Raw genomic sequence first — 20,520 nt, forward strand, 5'->3', positions numbered from 1 at the left:
GCTGTAACTGTTGCACCTGCCTATGACCTTGAGATACATGTCCCTGGGGTGTGGCCACTGGGGGACCCTTAAAACCTGAAATGCACTTAGGCGCTCTCGGTTCGCTATCTCGTGGCTTTGGATGCTGGAATGGACCAGGGCAGAGCTCGTGAGAGAACAGCATTGGACTGTGTCTCATCCTTCCAAGATCCTGTGACAAACTCCTTGATTCTGTCCTGTGAGTTAACTCCCAAATAAATTCCTTTGTTCATTAAATAGACTCCGTGGCTTGCTAGCAATATAATCCCATATATAATCCCAATACTCCAGATCCCATGCACATTTCCTCCTTCCACAAATTTCACTCACACCCGAATCCTCCACACACATATATTCTACTGCCCACACAAATGCGTATTTTCCCAAAACACCCCATCACACAACACACACACACACAGACACACACACACACACACCCTTCCCAAATATATGCATAGCTCTCCAACCATCCCAAGGTACTCTCCCCTGGCCCCCAATGAGGACTCCTTTCCCACACACTCACTCTATTCTCAATCACCCCCACACTTTACCCACCCCACCCCCACACCTATTCCACACCTTTACACACACATCCTTACCACAAACAAACCCACACACATACCCTTCTCCCCACATACACACACTCCTACATACATCCTACCCATAGGTACTCCACACCCCTTCCTACCCACACATCTATAATACTGTCCCACATGTTCCACATCCTCACCATTACACACACACACACACACACACACACTCCCATTCACACACTGTCCTACAACCCAGCCAGACCAAAGATCAGTAACCTCAAGAGGGAAAAGGAAAAGAAGTGATTCACCCTTAGAGGCTATCAAAGACAGCATGGGTGGCCTGGCTGACACCCGGATTTTTTGGCCAATGAAAGTGATATCACACTCTGGACTCCAGGGGTATGAAAATATAAGCTTTTAAACCAGAAGTATATGGCAGTGTGTTACAACGACAACAGAAAACTAGTTAGATTATAAACTTAGGAAGGAAGGCTGCGGTAGAGTAGAGCAGATAATAACTGCTAGTCTTAATGGTATCCTGTGACCCAAATGTGTAGATTCCGCACAGGCAGAAATAAGGATGTGAACTCTGAAAAGCTCTGGGGAGAGCAAAAGAAGGAATCACAGATCCACAGGTGTAAACCAAGCAAAGGCTAAGGCTACATTCCCTAAGCAATTCTAGCCACAGTCCAAAACAAAATCCAAAGGCAATTTGTGTTGTTTTTTGTTTTTTGTTTTTTGTTTTGTTTTGTTTTGTTTTGTTTTGTTTTTTGGTTGGTTGGTTGTGGTTTTTTGAGATGGGGTTTCTGTGCATAGCCTTGGCTGTCTTGGAACTTGCTCCATAGACCAGGCTGGCCTCAAACTCCGAGATCTAAACTGCCTCTGCCTCCTGAGTGCTGGAATTAAAGGTGTGTGCCACTACCACCACATCACAGACACACCCTGTCCCCAAAGTAATTTGTTTTTTATGGCTTCTTCTTTAACTGATTATCTCTATATGACAGGCATGACAGGCATTGCAAATAATGCTTTCTGCATAGTATTTTACTAATTCATCACAACTTAGAAGGTAGGTGCTATTCCTAAACTTTTTAAAGAGAGGAGCTAGTGTAACACATAACCAAAGTCACACAGCTGATGAACAAAATCATAAATTACCTGAACTCAACACCCAAACTAACTCTTAAACTCTCAACAGTTTATCTCACTGTTGTTGTTGTTGTTGTTGTTGTTTAAGCTACAAGGTAACAAGCAATGACTTTAATTCCAAGATGATTGCACCTACTAAGTCCCTACACTACAAAGGTGGCATTCACAGAGAGTCTAAGTGAGGTAATGAATGCTGAAATACATGGGTTTTATGGGGAAGGAAAGGAAGTAACATGCCTAAGGAGCAGAAGCCTAGGGCAGGAAGAGATGTCCACTTGTCAAAGCGTTAACTATGAGCCAACTCAGTTTCTCTATACTGATTTGAAAAACACGGAGTAAGGAAATAAGACAGAACAGAATTATGCTAAGGGATGAAGGTAAATGCAAAACTTAAAAGGCCACAGCCTTGGAAATAGACACAGGTCTAGGTTCCAATTCCATACTACTAGATGTGAGAAATTAGGACAAGGTCTTATCCTCTCCAAACTATACTGTTCTCATCAATATAATGGAATATTAAGATCCATACCTAAGATAGAGGCAAAGAATACACATAAAACACATGGAGAGTATTTTTAAAGGTAGATATGATATTATTTCTATTATTTTAAGCACTTCCCAAGAAGAACAGCATTCTCTTATATCATTCCATATTTCATTATCTTATTAATTTGTTTTTGAGACAGAGTTTCATGTATCCCTGGCTGACCTCGAACTTGCTGCTATAAAGCTGTGGAAGACTTTCTGATCCCCCTGGCTCCACCTCCCCCAATGCTCAGAACGTGTCCCATTTATGTGGAGCTGGAGATGGAACCCTGGGCTTCCTGAATGCTGGGCAAGCACTCTACTGAACCATACATCCTCCGCGCTCCCTCCATCCATCCGCTATGTTCTTTGCACAGCTGCCACTACCGCCCTACTCTGTAATCACTGCTGCACTAAGTGTCCCTACCCGGAGTATTACCGCATTTCTATCGCTTTTCCCAGAACTGTGGCACGCAGAGGAGCCAGACCTGGGTAGTGACACCCAACAGACTACCAGTGAGGCCTCCCTGGCCGGGTCCGCCCCTTTCCCGCACCACCATTCCCCGATGTCCACCACCGCGGCGACGACACCGGCCCGCTGCGCCCACCCGCGCTCCCCAAAGCCCGTCTCACCTTCTCGTAGTTCTGCATCAGGCGGCTGATCCCCTCGCGCTCGACCTGCCATTCCGGCTTCTTCAGCTGCTTCCTCCGCTCCTTCTTTTGGTTCTGCCTGTGGCTGTGTTTTTTCTTCCACCGATTGAAGCTCCGCACCGGGTCGGGGCGGGTTCCCTGACCCAGAGAATCAGCCGTTTTACCCATGGTGGCGGCGACCAGGTCCCAAGTCGCCCCTCTAACGCGAGACACCTCTCGCCTCAGGTACAGTACAGAAGACGCAAAACCAGCGTGTGGAGAGCGCTCCGGAGCGCATGCGCCAGGACGGGAGCCCGCCCCCAAGCCTTTAAAGGTTGGGCACACTCTAATGACGACAATCAATGCGCGGGCTATGATTGGTAATTTGGCTTCCGCAGGGCGGAGCAACCTCAAGGCCCCCGGAGAAGCATGCTCAGGGGAACTGGGAGTGCTCGGCTGCTTCTGGAGCTGCGGGGGCGGGGTGGGACTTCTTGGAGCTGCGCATGTGCGCTGCTTATTGCTACCATGGTGATGTCATACTATCCCAAATTAAAATACTGTTATCATGCCGGGCGGTGGTGGCACACGCCTTTAATCCCAGCACTCGGGAAGCAGAGGCAGGTGGATCTCTGTGAATTCGAGGCCAGCCTGGTCTACAAAGCGAAAGGCGCAAAGCTACACAGAGAAACCCTGTCTCGAAAAATAAAAAAATAAAAATAAAAAAATGAAATAAAATACTGTTATCCATTTGTTCTGGGTTCAGATTTAAGAGCGCGCTTCTACACGTTTATAGGATATATAGTTTGTAATCATAATCTTCTTTCTGCCTATTTGACCCAGAGAGCAGAAAGATTTATCAAAATCTGCTAGTTAATGACTTATTTCCTTCTACTACAGTGTACATCTCTAGGAATAAAAACAGACATGTATATCTTTCAGAGTTTTCTCCTCAGCCCTTCAGACTCTAACCACAGTAGTGAAGGTACTGATATAAACTGACCGAATTTATCTTAAAATGCTGTTATTAAAATGACAGTTAAAACTTTTTTAAAAAAGAGAGAGAGAGAAAATATATTGAACAAATCAATTGCTTTCCTTTTTTTTTCCGTTTTTCAAGACAGGGTTTCTCTGTATAAGAGCTCTGGCTGTTCTAGAACTCACTCTGTAGAACAGGCTGGCCTCAAAGTAAAAGAGATACGCCTGCCTCTGCCTCCCGAGTGCTGGGATGTGCTGGATTAAATGAATGTTGCCCAGCTAATTGGTTTCTCTTTTAAGTGAATTCGTTTTTGATGAATTGGATTTCATGGCACGTTTACATAGAACCTCTACAAGCACACATTGGATGGAGGGTGAAAGGGCCCAGGTTATTGCAATGGAGATTGGCGAATTAGGTTGGAAGTTTATATATAAAATATTTAGGCTTTAAAGTTTCCCTTTTGAAGCCGGGTGGTGGTGGCGCATGCCTGTAATCCCAGCACTCAGGAGGCAGAGGCAGGTGGATCTCTGTGAGTTCAAGGCCAGCCTGGTCTACAGAGCTAGTCCAGGACAGGCTCCAAGAAAACAGAGAAACCCTGTCTCGGAAAAAAAAAAAAGTTCCTCTTTTGACCCCACATATCCACACAAATACCCTAACTCCGTGCCTTATCCACCAATTAGGAGCCACTTATTCAAAACGGAGACAGAGGCCACCAAGTGTGCTAGCTCCATATTCAGTACACCAGATATAGGCTCGATAAGGGAAAGAAATGTAAAAGTGTGTGTGTGTGTGTGTGTGTGTCCTCAAAATATGACAAGAGAATAACCATAATCCAGCATTCTGCCTCTGGAAATAAACCCCCCAAGATTGAAAAGCAGAGCTTCAGACACTTGAATGCCCATGCTTATGGTAGCCACTGTCCAGTTACAATCCACAAATTAAGGGATAAACATGGTACATGCATAATGGGAAATATTATTCACACTTTAAAAAAAAGAGTCTGGGGATTGGGGATTTAGCTCAGTGGTAGAGAGCTTGCCTAGCAAGCTCAAGGCCCTGGGTTCGATCCTCAGCTCAAAAAAAAAAAAAAGAGTCTAAACACTTATACTAAGTAAATTGTCACAAAATGGCAGTCATTGTATATTTTCAACTTTATGAGGTATCAGTGTCTTGGGAATAATAAAGAAGAAAAATAGAGGACCAGTGAGATAGCTCAGCAGGTAAAGGCACTTATCACCAAGACTGATGACCTGGATTCAGCCAAAAACACACATGATAAAAGGGGAGAAGTGACTCCAACAAGTTGTCTTCTGATTCACACACACACACACACACACACACACACACACACACAAACATAATAAATAAATATTTTTTTTAGCAATTTTAGAAAAGAAGGTGGAATAATGGTTGCCAGGAACTAGATGAGGAAGAGAAGATTTTAATTGTTTTGCTATAAACTTCCTAAGATGAAAAGAGGCCTGGAGATTGGTTGTATAATAACATGAATGTATTTAACTAAACTGTAGACTAAAGCATGATTGAACGGTAAACTTAATATTACGTGTACTTTACCACATAGCATGTATGTGTGCACACAGAATATCAAGGGCCTCTGCATGACTCACATTCTCCCAAATCTGAAGCACATAGACACATCAACATCAAGAAAGAAACTGGAAGCTCTGTCTATCAGAAAAGTGAATGGTCAAGAAAAAGTTAGGGGAGAGGAAATAATAGAATACATTGTATAAAAAAAAAAAAATCTGTTTTCACCAGGCGGCCTGTGGTACACACCTTTAATCCCAGCACTCGGGAGGCAGAGCCAGGCGGATCTCCGTGAGTTCAAGTCCAGCCTGGTCTATAGACAGGCACCAAAACTACACAGAGAAACCCTGTGTGGAAAAAAAAATCTACTTTCTTTTTCCAATGTTTTGTTCTATTTTATTTGGTTACTTGTTTTATTTTATTTTCTTATCTTAAGGTTTTTTAAATATAATTTTTATTGATTCTTTGGGAATTTTACATCACACACCCCAACCCCATACATTTCCCAGTGCCTCCATAGCCACCCTTCACCCTTGTAGTATCCCCCCAACAAAGGAAAACTTAAAAATAAATTATAAAAATAAAATAAAATAGAAAATACAAATAAAAATACTAATTTAAAAGCAAATAATCAAAAAAGCAAGCAAGCAAACAAACAAACACAAACCACTTCCCTCTCAGGCGGTGGTGGCGCACGCCTGTAATCCCAGCACTTGGAGGTAGAGGCAGGTGGATCTCTGTGATTCTGAGGCCAACCTGATCTACACAGTGAGTTTCAAGACAGCCAAGGCTACACAGAGAAATCCGAGAGAGAGAGAGAGAGAGAGAGAGAGAGAGAGAGAGATTTATTTTCAATTAAAAGAAAAGGGAAAAACCTCCATAAAATAACATGAAGGTGGTTTGCAAAGAAATGGCAAGTGGCCCGTCTCCCTCTGGCCTTAGTAAAACTCACTCTATAATAGGCCTCTAGCAAAACTTGGTGACAAAGACCCCAGGAAAAGTCACCCAGCAAAAAGGAACCTGCAAACAAGCCTCACTTCATTATTTCCCCCATATACACACTTCATTATTTCCCCCATATACACTCACCTTCCAGCTTCCCACCTTTGGATCCTGCTTTCTTTTTCTTATCATTTCCCCATAAATTGACTGTTCCTTACTGAAGATGGCCCATAAGCCAGCTTTCTAAGTCGCTGCTAAGGATGCTTCTGAGGTTTCTTGAGAGTGACAGGGACTGTGTACTGAATTAACATGCTTTCCTCTTGCTAACCTGTCATCTGTTCCAGAGGTCTGTCCCTACTGCGAATGTATAAGCATTGGGGGGAAATTGGATTTCCTCCCTAACAAAATGCATGGGTTTTTTTTCTATTTTTAAATTTTATTTTAAGTGTATGAGTGTTTTGCTTGCACCAGAAATGTCTGTGCACCAGAAATGGATGTCAGGTCCTTTGGAACTGAAGTTACAGACAGTTGTTAGCCTCCATGCAGGTGTTAGAAATCAGATGGGGGTCTTTAGGAAGAGCAGCCAATGCTCTTAACCTCTGAGCCATCGCTCTGGCCCCTGTGTTGTGTTTTTTAATTAGAATCTATTTGGGTAAGTAGGGCTGGAACTTATTTTGTAGATCAGGCTGGCCTCAAATTTGTGATAATCCTCCTGCCTCCTGAATGCTATGATTTAAGTTATATGCCACCATGTTGACTTAAAATATTTTAAAACAAACTTTTCAATAACAAAAAGTTACATAATAGAGAAAACACACTTAAACACCAGCATTTCAAAAGTTGCCTTTGGCTAGCATTCTTGACATCAATCACAATTTATCTCATAAAATGCCAAAAAAGACTGAGATGATTACTGTCTTTCACTGTCCTGTTTCAGTGAAGAGACATCAAGACCACAGCAACTCTTACAAAAGGAAGCACTTAATTGGAGCTGGTTTACAGTTTCAGAAGTATAGTCCATTATCATCATGGGGGTTGGGTCATGGCAGTATACAGTCAGGCACTGGGGCAGTGCCTGAGAGCTACAACCTGATCCATGAGCAGAAAGAATGTGTGTGTGTGTGTGTGTGTGTGTGTGTGTAGAGAAAGAGAGAGAGAGAGAGAGAGAGAGAGAGAGAGAGAGAAGAGAGAGAGAGAAGAGAGAGAAGAGAGAAAGAGAGAGAGAGAGAGAGACTGTGCCTGGAATGGGCTTTTGAAAGACCAAAGCCTACCCCACAGTGACACACTTTCTCCAACAAGGCCACACCTCCTAATCCTTCTCAAATAGTGCCACTCCCTGATTACTAAGCATTCAAGTATATGAGCCTATGGAGGTCATTCTTATCCAAACTGCTACACTTACTAACTCTGAGTATTAACAACAGGGTGGGCTTAACTGAATATTCACATTGTATATTTTATAATGATTTTTTAAATTAACTTAAGTAATTGTTTATTTCCATGACTATGACTATGACCATAGTTGTAGGTTAAACAAAGATTTTTCCATATTTTCCATCACAATATTTTTTTAATGCACAGAGTCTGCATTGTGTAAACTTTTTCTGAGGACAAGTGAGATAGGGCACCAACAATGCCTAAAGCTAGAAAAGGATTCTATCCAAGATGAGCCTGGAAGACCAGTGAGTATAGTTGGGATCTCTTTTAAAACTATGAGCAACCTTGGGCAGCCACACCACTGAAGAAAACAAGTAACGTTTCTCTCAGCTCCTCAGAAATCCTTACCCTCCTAGTGAGACTGGGTGTTCTCTTTGAATGGCATTGAGTCTAGCCAACAGACTTAGGAGTGTGTGTTATTGATGCAAGGGGCCAGACAGTCAGCACACACTGGCGCTCTCAACATCAGAGGCCAACAACGAGTTCTGGTCTCACAGATCCCACCAATGGATCCCAGACAGAGTGAAACAGCAGACATGTGAATGCAAAAGAGAGACAGGTTCACTGAACAACAGCCAAAGACAGAGCTCCTGAGAGCAATGGAAGACGAGAAATCTCAGATCCAGATCAATCAGCAGAGCTGTCCCACGAGAGAGGTCCTAAGAGTCAGTTACCATTGTCCAGCTTTTTTGTTTGGGGTTTTTAAAAAATAAAGGGGCTGGGGGTGGCATACACCTTTAATCCCAGCAATCAGGAGGCAGAGACAGGTGGATCTCTGTGGTTTGAGACCAGCTTGGTCTACAGAGTGAGTTCCAGGACAGCTAAGGTTATCCAGAGAAACTCTGTCTAGATAGATGATAGATAGATAGATAGATAGATAGATAGATAGATAGATAGATAGATACAGAGATACAGAGATACAGAGATACAGAGATACAGAGATACAGAGATACAGAGGTAGATAGATTTTAAATAAATTCAAAGTAAAAAATTAAATTTAAAAGGGGAAAGGCTTTCTCCTGTTGATACATCTACAACACAACTCCACATCTAAGGCTCAGGGAAAATTCTAGAAGAGGAGGAAGAAAGATTTTACAAGCCACCAGATCAGGATATAGGCTTCAAGACAGTGTTTTCTAGATATGGAAAGGAAGTGTGTGTGTGTGTGTGTGTGTGTGTGTGTGTGTGTGTACAGATTTCACCTTTGGAACTATGGGTACTTCCTACTTTATTGATATGCTTTATGCTTACTAAGAGCATAACATAAATGTCAGTCTTGGTTCTTTGGTTGTATTTGCATTCTTTGGTGGGCTTTTCGTTTTCCTTTTCCTTTAAAATTTCTAATAATGGCAGAATCATTCAAGGATAAAGTAATTGGAACAAAAAAATGTTTACTGTTTCAGTTTGTTTTTTTAAAAAGTCTTCAAAAATTTCCACCTTCCTTTGTTTTCTGTTTCCTAAATCTCAGGTCGGGGCTGGTGGAAGATAACCCCAGTACAAATGACATTCATTTTACGTTTGTTACCTGACCACGAAGCTGAGTTGAGTGAATGCTATGATGTCATTGGTGAGGGAGTGGACACAGCTCCACACTGTCACCGGCAGAAGCCGAAGGCATCCCCATAATCTTTTAGGGACTTTGACTCAGCCCCTAATGGGATTTTCAAAGCTATGACTCGGGAGAATTTCAGGCTTCACCAGTTCGGTGGACAGTCAGAGATCTGATTGAATATGTTAAGAAGAAAAGGCACTCCAGGGGAAAACGAGCACATTCAGGAGCGTGGGTGTGAATGTCTTCAAAACGAGTCACAGAAAATAAGATATAACCCCTGTGAGCAAGTGCACCTCAAGGGAAACCCCCAATTACGCGTATAGCATTTAGGTGGCTCTCGAAGTAAACTAAAAAAGTAGCTAAGAAGGGGCTGGGGAGATGGCTCAGCAGTTAGAACACTGGCTGTTTTCCCAGAGGTCATAAGTTCAATTCCCAGCAACTACATGGTGGCTCACAACCATCCGTAATGAGATCTGGCGCCCTCTTCTGGCATGCAGGTAGAACACTGTATACATAATAAGTAAATTAATCTTAAAAAAAAAAAAAAAAAAAAGGAGCTAAGAACCCCCCCTCCTTTTTTTTACTACTTGAGATGGGGGTGGGGGCTGTTCTGGAGATGCTCTGGGTGGAATTATAGTCTGATAAGGTACAACCAGGAGCCACTAGGGTTGCACAAGGGCTTTGGTACATGTCCTTTCCCTGAGACTAGGGTTTCCAGGAGAGTCTTAGAACATTACATATTTACAGCTAGAGAGGAAGATAGGCTTCATTCGAGCAGCTGCTAATTGTGCTGGGATTCTTCATTCTCGGCTTCAATCAGACCCCAGGTGAAGGCTTGGTTTGGGACAGGGTCTCACTATGTAGAACAAGCTGGACTTGAACTCACAGAGATCCACCTGCCTCTTCCTCCTGACTATTAAAGTTAAAGGTCTGTGTCGCCACTCCCGACTCCTTCCATTTTTCCTTCAGTTCATCTGGATGGTTGACACGGAGGTGTCCCAGTCGACGCTCAGGTCTATGCTGAGCTGATGGCTTCACCTCTTCATCCCCGAATTCCCTGTGTTTGCTTTGAAAACATCCTCTGTTACCCCACTCACTGAATTAATCATGGTTCTCTAAAGAGCTGATCGAAAGAACACATAGACTTATATATTTAAAGGGGATTGATTAGATTGGCTTACAGGATACGGTCCAGGTAGTCCAACTGGCACAGATTCAAGACCACCAAGGGAAGACCACAGACTCAACTTATTTATAATTAAAGGATTCACTGATTACTGCCAGAAGGACAATGATCTCTGAGCCAAACTTGAGATTGCCAGGTGAAGAGGGGTGAGGGAAGGATTTTTAAAGGTGAAAACCACAAGAAGACCTTGAGTATCTATAAACAAGCAAGCCAAGGGGTATTCTGCTCTGTCAAGATTAGGTAGTCAAAAGAAACCTCAAAAATAGTCCTTGGGATGTCTGCATAAACAGATTACAGAAGCCAAAAAGCAACTAGTCATATTATAACAAGTAGATGGTCACAGCTGTACATTTCTAGATGGGTGTCACTAAGTCTGGATTACTGGGAACTTATCTTCCCGGGACTAGCATCAGAGACAAATGGCTAGTGGGTACCAAAGTGAAAGCCTAGCATGAAATGGAGGGTTTTAGCCATGCAAATGGCTGTCTCACACTGGAGATGCCGAGTGGCTGACAGTTGCTCCGTCCAAAAGGCGGATGTCTCAGCAGCCTCAATCTGGCCCTGAAGGCCTGGAAGTTCCCTGGAGAGCTCCTTGCTGGTCTGTGGTCTTCACTGGAATTCTGAAGAAACCGCAATATCAGCGGAGGATTGACACAGAAACAGGTAGATGAACTTGCCAGCAAAAGAGAGGGCAAGCAGGCGAGAGGCAAAGCATCGTGCTCCCATGTTCCTTTACTGGGCTGTCACCGCTAGCTCCCACCCACAGTTAGAGTGTGTCTTCCTGCTTCAAAAAATCTGATCAAGAAAATCCCCCAGGGGGTGCCCAACCCCATGTGTTTTAGTTGATTCCAAATGCAGTCAAGTTGACAACAAAGATTGGCCATCACACTTCATATTGCTTCATTTCCTACTATTATGGCTTCTATTTCCTGGTTGTGTTCATTTTAAACTATTGTTCTGATACCTAATGATAAATTACGTGATAACAGTACTTTACCTCAGGTTTTTGTTAGTCTGTTTGTTTGTTTTGTGGTGGTGGTGTTGTCATTTTAAGACAGGGTTTTATTATGTAACCCTGGCTGACCTGGAACTCATTATGTAGACCAGGCTGGCCTAGAACTCAGAGACCTGCCTGCTTCTGTCTCCCAAGTACTCAGATTAAAAGTATGTGCCATCGTGCTCAAGTTTATCTCAGATTTTTTTTTTTAGTTTGTTGCTGTTATTTGTTTGTTTCTGTTTTTTAAGATTGGATCTCATGTAGCTCAGGCTAGCCTTGTATTTTCTGTGTAACGAAGTATAACCTTGAACTTTCGACCTTCCTACAGACACTTCTTAAGTGTTGGGGTTAAGGCATATGCCACCACACCCAGCTTTAGCTCAGAATTTGTAAACATGTTTTAAAAGTCCATATGAACAATGACGTCAAACTCTATTGCAACTCTACACTGGGACCCAGTCTGAAAACCTGATTTAAAAAACAGATGCGGGGGGAGGGCTGGAGAGATGGCTCAGAGGTTAAGAGTGCTGCTTGCTCTTCCAAAGGTCCTGAGTTCAATTCCCAGCAACCACATGGTGGTTCACAACCATCTGTAATGAGATCTGGTGCCCTCTTCTGGCCTGTGGGGATATGTGCAGACAGAACACTATACATAATAAAAATAAATAAATCTTAAAAAGAAAAAAAACAGATCATTTGAAGCCAGTCAAATCAACTTAGTTCCCTTACAGTTGTGTGAAATTTTACATGAGGGGTTGTTTTGCTATGCCTTCTGTTTTATTCTGTCATCCTAAATTTTTAGATGAATTAAATCTTTTCTTTATTAAGAACAAATGTTTTCAGAAGTTACCTGTACAGTAATATCTTTACATGAGCTCAGAAAAGCCAGAGGCACTCAGTGGCTTCCACTCCTCTTCTTGGTGAAAATCAGTGCATTTATTCTGTTTCCTCTTCCCATTATTTAACGTGGAGTTACAGATCACTGGCAGATGGCAGATGCCCTATTCTTCTAAGCATATCTCTTGGTTTAAGAGATTTTTTTTTTAGGAATCTCTATACTAATAGATACTAATCATCGAAGCCAGTTATAAATTAAGCACATAATTGATATGGTTCATGTCTAATGTCACTAAGACTGAACCATAGCAAAACTCTGGAATATTAACATATGAAAGGACATCTCCTTATGATTCATATGACCTTAATGCATATTAGGTTATAGATAATATTAATATGCTTAGCAAAACTATTTCTACTCACTAGTATGTAAATAATTATGGGGTAGCAGCAGTAGCAGCAGTAGCAGTGGAGAGACAATAGCCCAATGCAGCTCCTAACAGCCAAATACATTTTCTTCCCACTTAGAGATGCTCAGATAATGCCAGATCCTTAGCTACCTTGAAGAAAAGAATTTTAGAATGAGTCAGAATGAAGCCAAGCTAGTAAGTTTATCAAATATTCAAATACCGCCATCAAAGAAATGAGCCTTATACTATGCAAAGACATGGGTTCAGATTCCCTGAGATATGGTTGTCCTTATGGTCTTTAGGAAGGATAGACACACACACACACACACACACACACACACACACACACAATCACGATCCTATGGTTTTCTGAGTTATGTTCATCAAAGGATGTGATTTATAAGGTTCAAAAATTAAGGAAAGCTTAAAATTTTAGAATGTTTACCAGTTAAGTAAAAATATATAAGTTGGCACGTTTATTTATTTATCTATTTTTATTTTTGTGTGTATGGGTGTTTTGCCTGCAAGTATGTATATAAACCACATGCATTTAGTGCCTGCAGAAGACAGAAGAGAATGTCAGATCTCCCAGAACCGGAGTTAGAGAGTTGTTAGTCCCTGGGCTGGTGCTGGGAACTGAACCTGAATCCTCTGAAAGGGCAGCGAGTGCTCTTAACTCTGAATCACCTCTCCAGTCCTCTTATTTATATATACCTTAACACTTTTTCTTGTGTAAGTGAAATTGTAAGGTGATCTTATGAGGTTTTAAACTAGGAATGAGAAAGGAGGGCTAATATACTGAAACTCGAGGTTGCAAACATTCTGGCCCTAAGTAAGCATGGCTCATCTGTTGTATTTGATAGCCTTGTTTGGGACATCTTTAGGAAAACACGCACTATCTCTGTAGGTAGCTAAGCCATACCTGTGGTGTTGAATTTCTTTACTCTCGGTCAGCAGGAAAAGCAAACTAGATCCCAGGGTGAGGGGCATTTTTTTCCTTCTCTGGCCCTCTTTCCTTTCCCCTCCCCATGTCTCCCACATATAATAATTCTAATATCGTAAAAAATGCTCGAAAAATCATTCCTTACTTATGTGTCCAAAACAAACTCAACTTCTTCCACAATGTTTTCACTAAGTGACAAATTAGGACGGTTCAGTGTTTAGTCAGTCCATTTCTGGCCAGCAGGTGGCAGCAGAAGATTAAGTGCTATTTTCCCTCTTGGAGAAGATTAAATTTGCCACGCATGCATTTTTAGAGCCACTAAGTAGTTGGTTTGTTGGTGAGCTGACCTGTCCTTCTACATCACTGAGCCTTTGAGACATCTACAATTATCACTCTTCAAATTTTCTAGAATCGTTTTGAATTGCCTTTTCCACACTTCTTTTTTTGTTTTTGTTTTGTTTTGTTTTGAGACAGGGTTTCACTGGTAGCCCTGGCTGTCCTGGAACTCACTCTGTAGACCAGGCTGGCCTCGACCTCACAGAGATCCACCTGTTTCTGCCTCTCTGGGATTAAAGGCACATTCCACCACCACCCGGCCATTTGTTTTTTCTTAACAGGACTTGATCGATAACATTTATTGAGCCCCTAAGAGATGCCATGCATCTCTGGGTTCATTTCATACACAAACTCTAAATGTCACTCAAGTCATTTTGTAGATGATAAAGCTGAACCTGAGCTGGAGACAGGGCTCAGTCGGCAGAGAGCTTGCCTAGCTGGCATGAGGCTCTGGGTCTGGGTATGGAGGTGCAGGCTTGTAATAACAGCTTGGAAAGGTAGAGGCAAAAGAATGAGAAATTCAAGGTCATCCTTGGCTTCATAGCAAGTTTGAGACAAGCCTAGAACACATGAGCCCCTGTCTCAAAAATAAGTAAATAAATAAATGAGCCCAAACAAACAAAAACCTTGAATCTAAGAAAGACTAAATGATATGCAAGTGGATCAACCACCTGGTAAATGAAGGTCAACATTGCTGGGACCATAAACTGATAGAAACTTTTAAATGTCTTTTTGATAAATTGCTGGAGACTGTTGTAGGCTATGGTGAAACTAAGGATGTTTTAGGGGTACTAATGACACCAAAGGTTGGTAGAGATGGACAATGATAGGCCCCAATCATTACTGAGATACTACAAAGTGTTACAGCCATTTAAGAAGACAGATTCCTATAAAACACAAAACACACAGTCCAGCCACACTGTACCCAACAGATTTGAAAACTTATGTCTGCACAAATGTCACAGTTATGTGTTGAATATGAAATGTCCCCCACAGGCTCACATGTTGAATGCTTGGTCCTCAGTGATGTTATTCTCAGAGGTTGCAGAAACTTTGAGGCCTGGCTGGAAGAAGTACATTGGTGGGGAATATTAGATTAAGATGTGTTACATTTGTTTATGCTGTGGAATGTTTGTTTAATGATGCAAAGATGTGTTGCCTTTTTTTTTTTTTTTTTTAGATTTTTTTATTTAGAAGAGGGCATCAGATCTCATTACAGATGGTTGTGAGCCACCATATGGGTGCTGGGAATTGAACTCAGGACCTCTGAAAGAGCAGACAGTGTTCTTAACCTCTGAGCCATCTCTCCAACCCCATGTTGCATTTGTTTAACTCTGTGAAGCTGTGTTATTTTGCCTGCCTAAAATATCTGATTGGTCTAACAAAGAGCTGAACAGCCAATAGCTGGGCAGGAGAGAGAAATAGGCAAGGTTACCAAGCAGAAAGGATAAATAAGAGGAGAAATCTAGGCTCAAGAGAAGAGGGAGGAGCGAGAAAAGAAGGAAAGGAGGATGCCAGGGGCCAAAACCCCACACAGCCACAGAGTAAGAAGGAGCAAAAGATATATAGAATAAAGAAAGGTAAAAAGCCCAGAGGCAAAATGTAGTAAAGAGAAACAGGGCCGGGCGGTGGTGGTGCATGCCTTTAATCCCAGCACTCAGGAGGCAGAGGCAGGTGGATCTCTGTGAGTTTGAGGCTAGCCTGGTCTACAAAGCGAGTTCCAGGAAAGGCGCAAAGCTACACAGAGAAACCCTGTCTTGAACCCCCCTCCCCCCACAAAAAAAGAGAGAAACAGGACAATTTAAGTTAGAAAAGCTGGCTAGAAACAAGCCAAGCTAAGGCCAGGCACTCATAAGTAAGAATAAGTTTCTGTGTATGTATTTGGGAGCTAAGGAAACAAAACAAAACAAAACAAAACTACAGTATGTAACTTGAGGACTGGAGGGGGGTGCTTTGGAGCCATCTTGTCTCTTCCCCTTCCTTCCTACTTTCCTTCCTTCCTTCCTTCCTTCCTCCCTCCCTCCCTCCCTCCCTCCCTCCCTCCCTCCCTTCCTTCCTTCCTTTCTTCCTTCTTTCCTTCTCTGCTTTGCAGTCTCTCTGACATAAGCAGCCTCTGCCTCATTCTCACCATCCTGACATTCTGCCTCACTTCAGGTCCAAAGAACTAGATCCAAACAACCTTGGAGTGAAACTTCTGAAACCACAAATTAAATATCTTTCTTCCCTTTGAACAGTTTCTTTCAGGCATTTGTAACGGTGAACCCCCCCCCGCTCAAAAAAAAAAAAAAAAAAAAGGGTGAATTCTTTCAGCTAACCTATATGGTATAAGCAAACCTCTGAACACTGCCTAGAAAACCAACAAACTATACAAAATACTGTTTCCACTTAAGACTGTTTACCTTCAGCTCTAGTTGGTTCAGGACCAGCCAGGTAGTTCAGTGGGTAAGGGCACCCACTGCTCCCAAATCTCGATCCTTAAGACCGGCTCTTAACCACTGAACCTTCCCTCCAACCCCCATTGTTCATTCACTTTCAACAGGATTTTGAATATAGACATTTGACAGGCAAACTGACACACTTCTGACAGAGAAAGAAGAATTATTAATAATTTTCCTAAAGCATAAATTAGGTTTGTCCTGGGCAAAAATGGGACATACTAGCTCTACTTAAATCTCTACAGTGACTATTATAGTAAGTCTGATGGCATTGTTTCAAATAACAAAAAGTCAAAAACTTTTAAAAGTTGAGTTTGAATGCATTAACTCATTTCTCTATCAAAATCCCAGAATGAAATTAAAATACAAATAGCAAAGATACTTCATCTTATCATTTAAAGTAGAAGGTAGTAAACCCCACAGCTTAAAATTAAATTCAAAATGCCAAAGACCACCTCTTCCTAGTTTAATTTGACACGGGTTGCTAAGATGAACTGAACATAATTCTATCCTAGGACAGTCCTAAAATTAGTGCATTAAACACCATCTGTTCTAGGCCGCCTCCCCGCAGCCCAGCAATTATGCATTTTCTCTCCTCTATCTCGAATTTTCCTTTTTTAGTGAATCTTTCTCTTTGCTAATTTTTTTTATGGGAGAAAAATTAAGTCAATGCAAAAGTTCCCTTGATGGACTATTATTACCCTACCATGCCCTATTCTTTACAAAATCCTTGGGAATATTGCCTGCATCTTATGTCTTTAATTTTTCTTTCCCATCCACTCTGGAATTGACTTGCCAGTTTTTTGTTTTGCCATCCATCTAAACTGCTCTGTCAAGATTGTTTCAATGATAAATCTAGGCATCCTTCATCCCAACCAGTAGCATGAATTAACACAGTTGGACTCTCTCATCCCTACTCTTGAATTGACTCCAACCACGGTTGATTCCCTCTTTTTCTGTCTCTAAATTTCAGTAATCTGAGTCTTTAGACCTTTCTACTGACCTAAACTCAGTTCCCAGGTGAAGTCACTTAGTTGTGTGGCTTTAAATGCCATCTCTGTAGTGATGATTCTACACCTGTATCTTGGATACAAGCATGAATTATGAGCCCCAAGTTTTCGGTATCCAACTACCTATTTGACATGTCCACTTGGATATTTTCTGTGAATATGTATTTGTTTGTGTAAATGCGTGCATTCAGGTAGGCACCTGTGCTTGTGAGGACAGAGGTTGACATCGGGGTCTTCCTCCAACACTCTCCACCTTGTTTTTTGAGACAGGGTGTTTTGAACCTGAAGTTTATTAATTCATCTTGGCTGGGTGGCAAATGAGCATTAGGGATCCACCTGTCCACTCAACTCCTCAGGGCTGGTATTATAGATGATACACTCTTGGCCCTTAGGTGTGTGCAGAAGATTTGAACTCAAATCCTTATGCTTGCCCAGCAGGCAGTTTACTGATGAGCCATATCTGTAACCCCTTGATCTCAGCATATGCAATTCTCCAGCTTCTTCAGCTCAGTTCATTGAAATTCAATCTTCTGTTTACTTTTGCTAAAATTGATTTATTTTTTTGTGGATGAGGTAGGCATATTAAAACTATGTGCACATGTACAGTGAATTAGGAGTTGTGTGGTTCTGCCACCAACTGTAACTAGGTCATCCACACTGTGCAGAAGATCTTTTTGAGCATGCTCAGTCTAAAGCATTTGCCATAGCAGTTGAGCATCCCTAGTAGAAAGCCATGTAATTGTCATCTGGTGGGAGTTTTAAGGGATCTGCACATACCCAGGGGCAATTTTGAAGGTCCAGGAAAGAATCCAAGTATTAGAGAGGGTAGAACACATTCCTTTTGACTAGGTAAGAAGAAATTAGCCTCTGATGAGGCGTTAATGAGAATTGGCCATTCTTCCTGATCTCCTACTTCCTAGCTGGCAACCCCTTCTCTAAAGCATGATAGGAATCCTGGCCGAGATACAGCACAGTGCTGGTCTAGTATGTGTGAGGCTTTGGGTTTGATCCTTAAAGGCCCCACATAAACCATATGTTCTGCCTATAAACTCAGTCTTCTAGAGATCAGAAAGTCATCCTCCCCTGCAGAGGGAGTTCAAAACCAGCCTGGGCTAGAGAGACCCTATTTCAAGAAATTAACAACAGTAACAACAAGAATAGTAATAATATCCATTTGGAGCTCAGTCACTTTTCACCACCTCTCCTCCCACCACCTGGGTCCTGGTGGCCTTCCTCTTCTCTCTTCCTCTTGCTTTTCCATAACATCTTTGTCCACCAGCCTTTAGCCACTCAGAAGGCAGAGAGATCTGATTAAGGTCTAAGCTGTATCAGTTCACAAGGTGAACAGCTCAAAACTCTCTAAGGTTCACTGTGCTACTCGGCATAGAAAGCAAAATCCCTATCATCAGGTTTTGGATGGGGTGGAATTCAAGAGGACACAGGCACCTGGGGACCGACTTCATTAGAAGATTTGTTAATGCTATGGGCAGAGAAGTAAAGGGGAAATTGTGGCAGGATTCCCAAGGAGTGTTCAGGCTCCAGAACCAGAGATAGATGGTGCATGTCAGTTCTCTGAAGACAATCGGAGTGGCAGGAATGGGGTCTGCTCTTAGACCTTTTGAGGATGGGAGGTCTGTAGCAAGGGTCAGCAGCCAGGCCCCTGAATCTAACCTTCCTTCCCTCCTCTCTCTCTCCCCCTCCCCACAGGCAGAGAAGAGGCTGGGGAGCAGGATGTGCATGGCATCAATGTCCTTTGAGGTTAACTCACTTCCCAGGTGAGACATCCTGCCTGCAATGTCTCTGTAGGGTTCCTGCCAGTATCTGTAAGACGGGGAGAACTGTTGCACAGGCGCAGCTGGGTTCTACCATTACATTCTTACACTTGGGACCCCTAAGGCTGGACCCATGAGGTCTGATGGCTTGCTATTTACTGCTCTAAAGGTGGCGTGAACCTGGGAGAGTGGGGCCTAAGAATGAGGCATATTAAAGTCCCATGCACTAGCCGACTTTATTCAGAGCATCAGACAGTTTATACTCTGGGGGTTAAGAAGAGTCACCTGAGTAAAGTGTACAATAACAAGGACAAGCTGCACATGGCAAAAACAAGTTTTCCCACAGAATAACAGCTGCAGTAAACTCACTGCCATCTGCCACACCTGAGAGGAGCGTGAAAAATTCTAAGAACATTCTGTGCTTCGAAGAAACAGGTCACAAGGCTCTTGTCTTGTTTTCTTGGGGTTTTCTCGCAAGCACTCAGAATTCTCACATGACTCCATTCTTGGGTTGTGTTCTGACAGCTTGCCATCTCTCTGGCCTCATTTTCCAGTACTCCCCACCCGGTATGTACCCCAGCCACACTGTCATCTATGCCCATCCTTGAACATGCCATGAGCATGCTTGTAGTCAGCAGTTTGCATCTGCTGTTCCTTCTGACACTGGTCTCTTTCAAATATTTGTTCAAAAATCGCCTTTTCACACAGGTCTCCCCTCCCCCGCCATCCAGACTCTTCATATTCTTCTGACATATTTTAATTGTTGTTTCCCTATTATGTAACACATGTATAGACGTCCTCTAAGTCCTGTTTCTTCAACCAGAATATTGGCTCCCTGGAAGAAGGAATCCCTTCTTGGTTTGCTCTCTGCTGCTGTACTCCAGGGTCTGTGGAGCAGATGACACACCCTGAGTGTTTCTTAAATACTTGATGAGAAATCAGCATAAGATCCATAACAAGTTGGGGGTTCTTAGAGCAAGCAGACTGCCAAATTAATCCAATCCAAATTCTCTTAGATGTTTGGCTTTGGTTCTCAGAACCCAGTGATCTAGACCCAAAGGCCTGTTCCTGGGCAGAGACCAGAGCACAGGCTCAGTGGTCACTGGAGGGAAAGGCCTTAGGGCTTGTTTCTGGTTTCATTAGGTAGTCAGCGCCCCATGGGGCATCTCCTTCATCACTTCCTTGGGCCCCAGTGTCAGTGGAGATGATCTGTCTGGCCCTCATAGTACAGGAGCTGAGATGGTCCTTCCTGATAGAGGTTTGCCTTCACTTTAACTTCCTTTT

General features: G+C 42.6%; 1 protein-coding gene across 1 annotated transcript in view; it reads right to left on the reverse strand.

Annotated features, from left to right (window-relative positions):
- Ddx10 (DEAD-box helicase 10) overlaps positions 1-3,162 on the reverse strand; it is a 179,742-nt gene extending 176,580 nt beyond the window's left edge. Inside the window, exon 1 of the mRNA XM_036193779.1 lies at positions 2,859-3,162. Coding sequence (XP_036049672.1) covers positions 2,859-3,044 — 186 coding nt within the window. The 5' untranslated portion in view covers positions 3,045-3,162. The remainder of the gene's footprint in view (positions 1-2,858) is intronic.
- Between the last annotated feature and the right edge of the window lie 17,358 nt (positions 3,163-20,520).

Source organism: Onychomys torridus, chromosome 7 (assembly GCF_903995425.1).
Source record: "Onychomys torridus chromosome 7, mOncTor1.1, whole genome shotgun sequence".
Taxonomy (NCBI): Eukaryota; Metazoa; Chordata; class Mammalia; order Rodentia; family Cricetidae; genus Onychomys; species Onychomys torridus.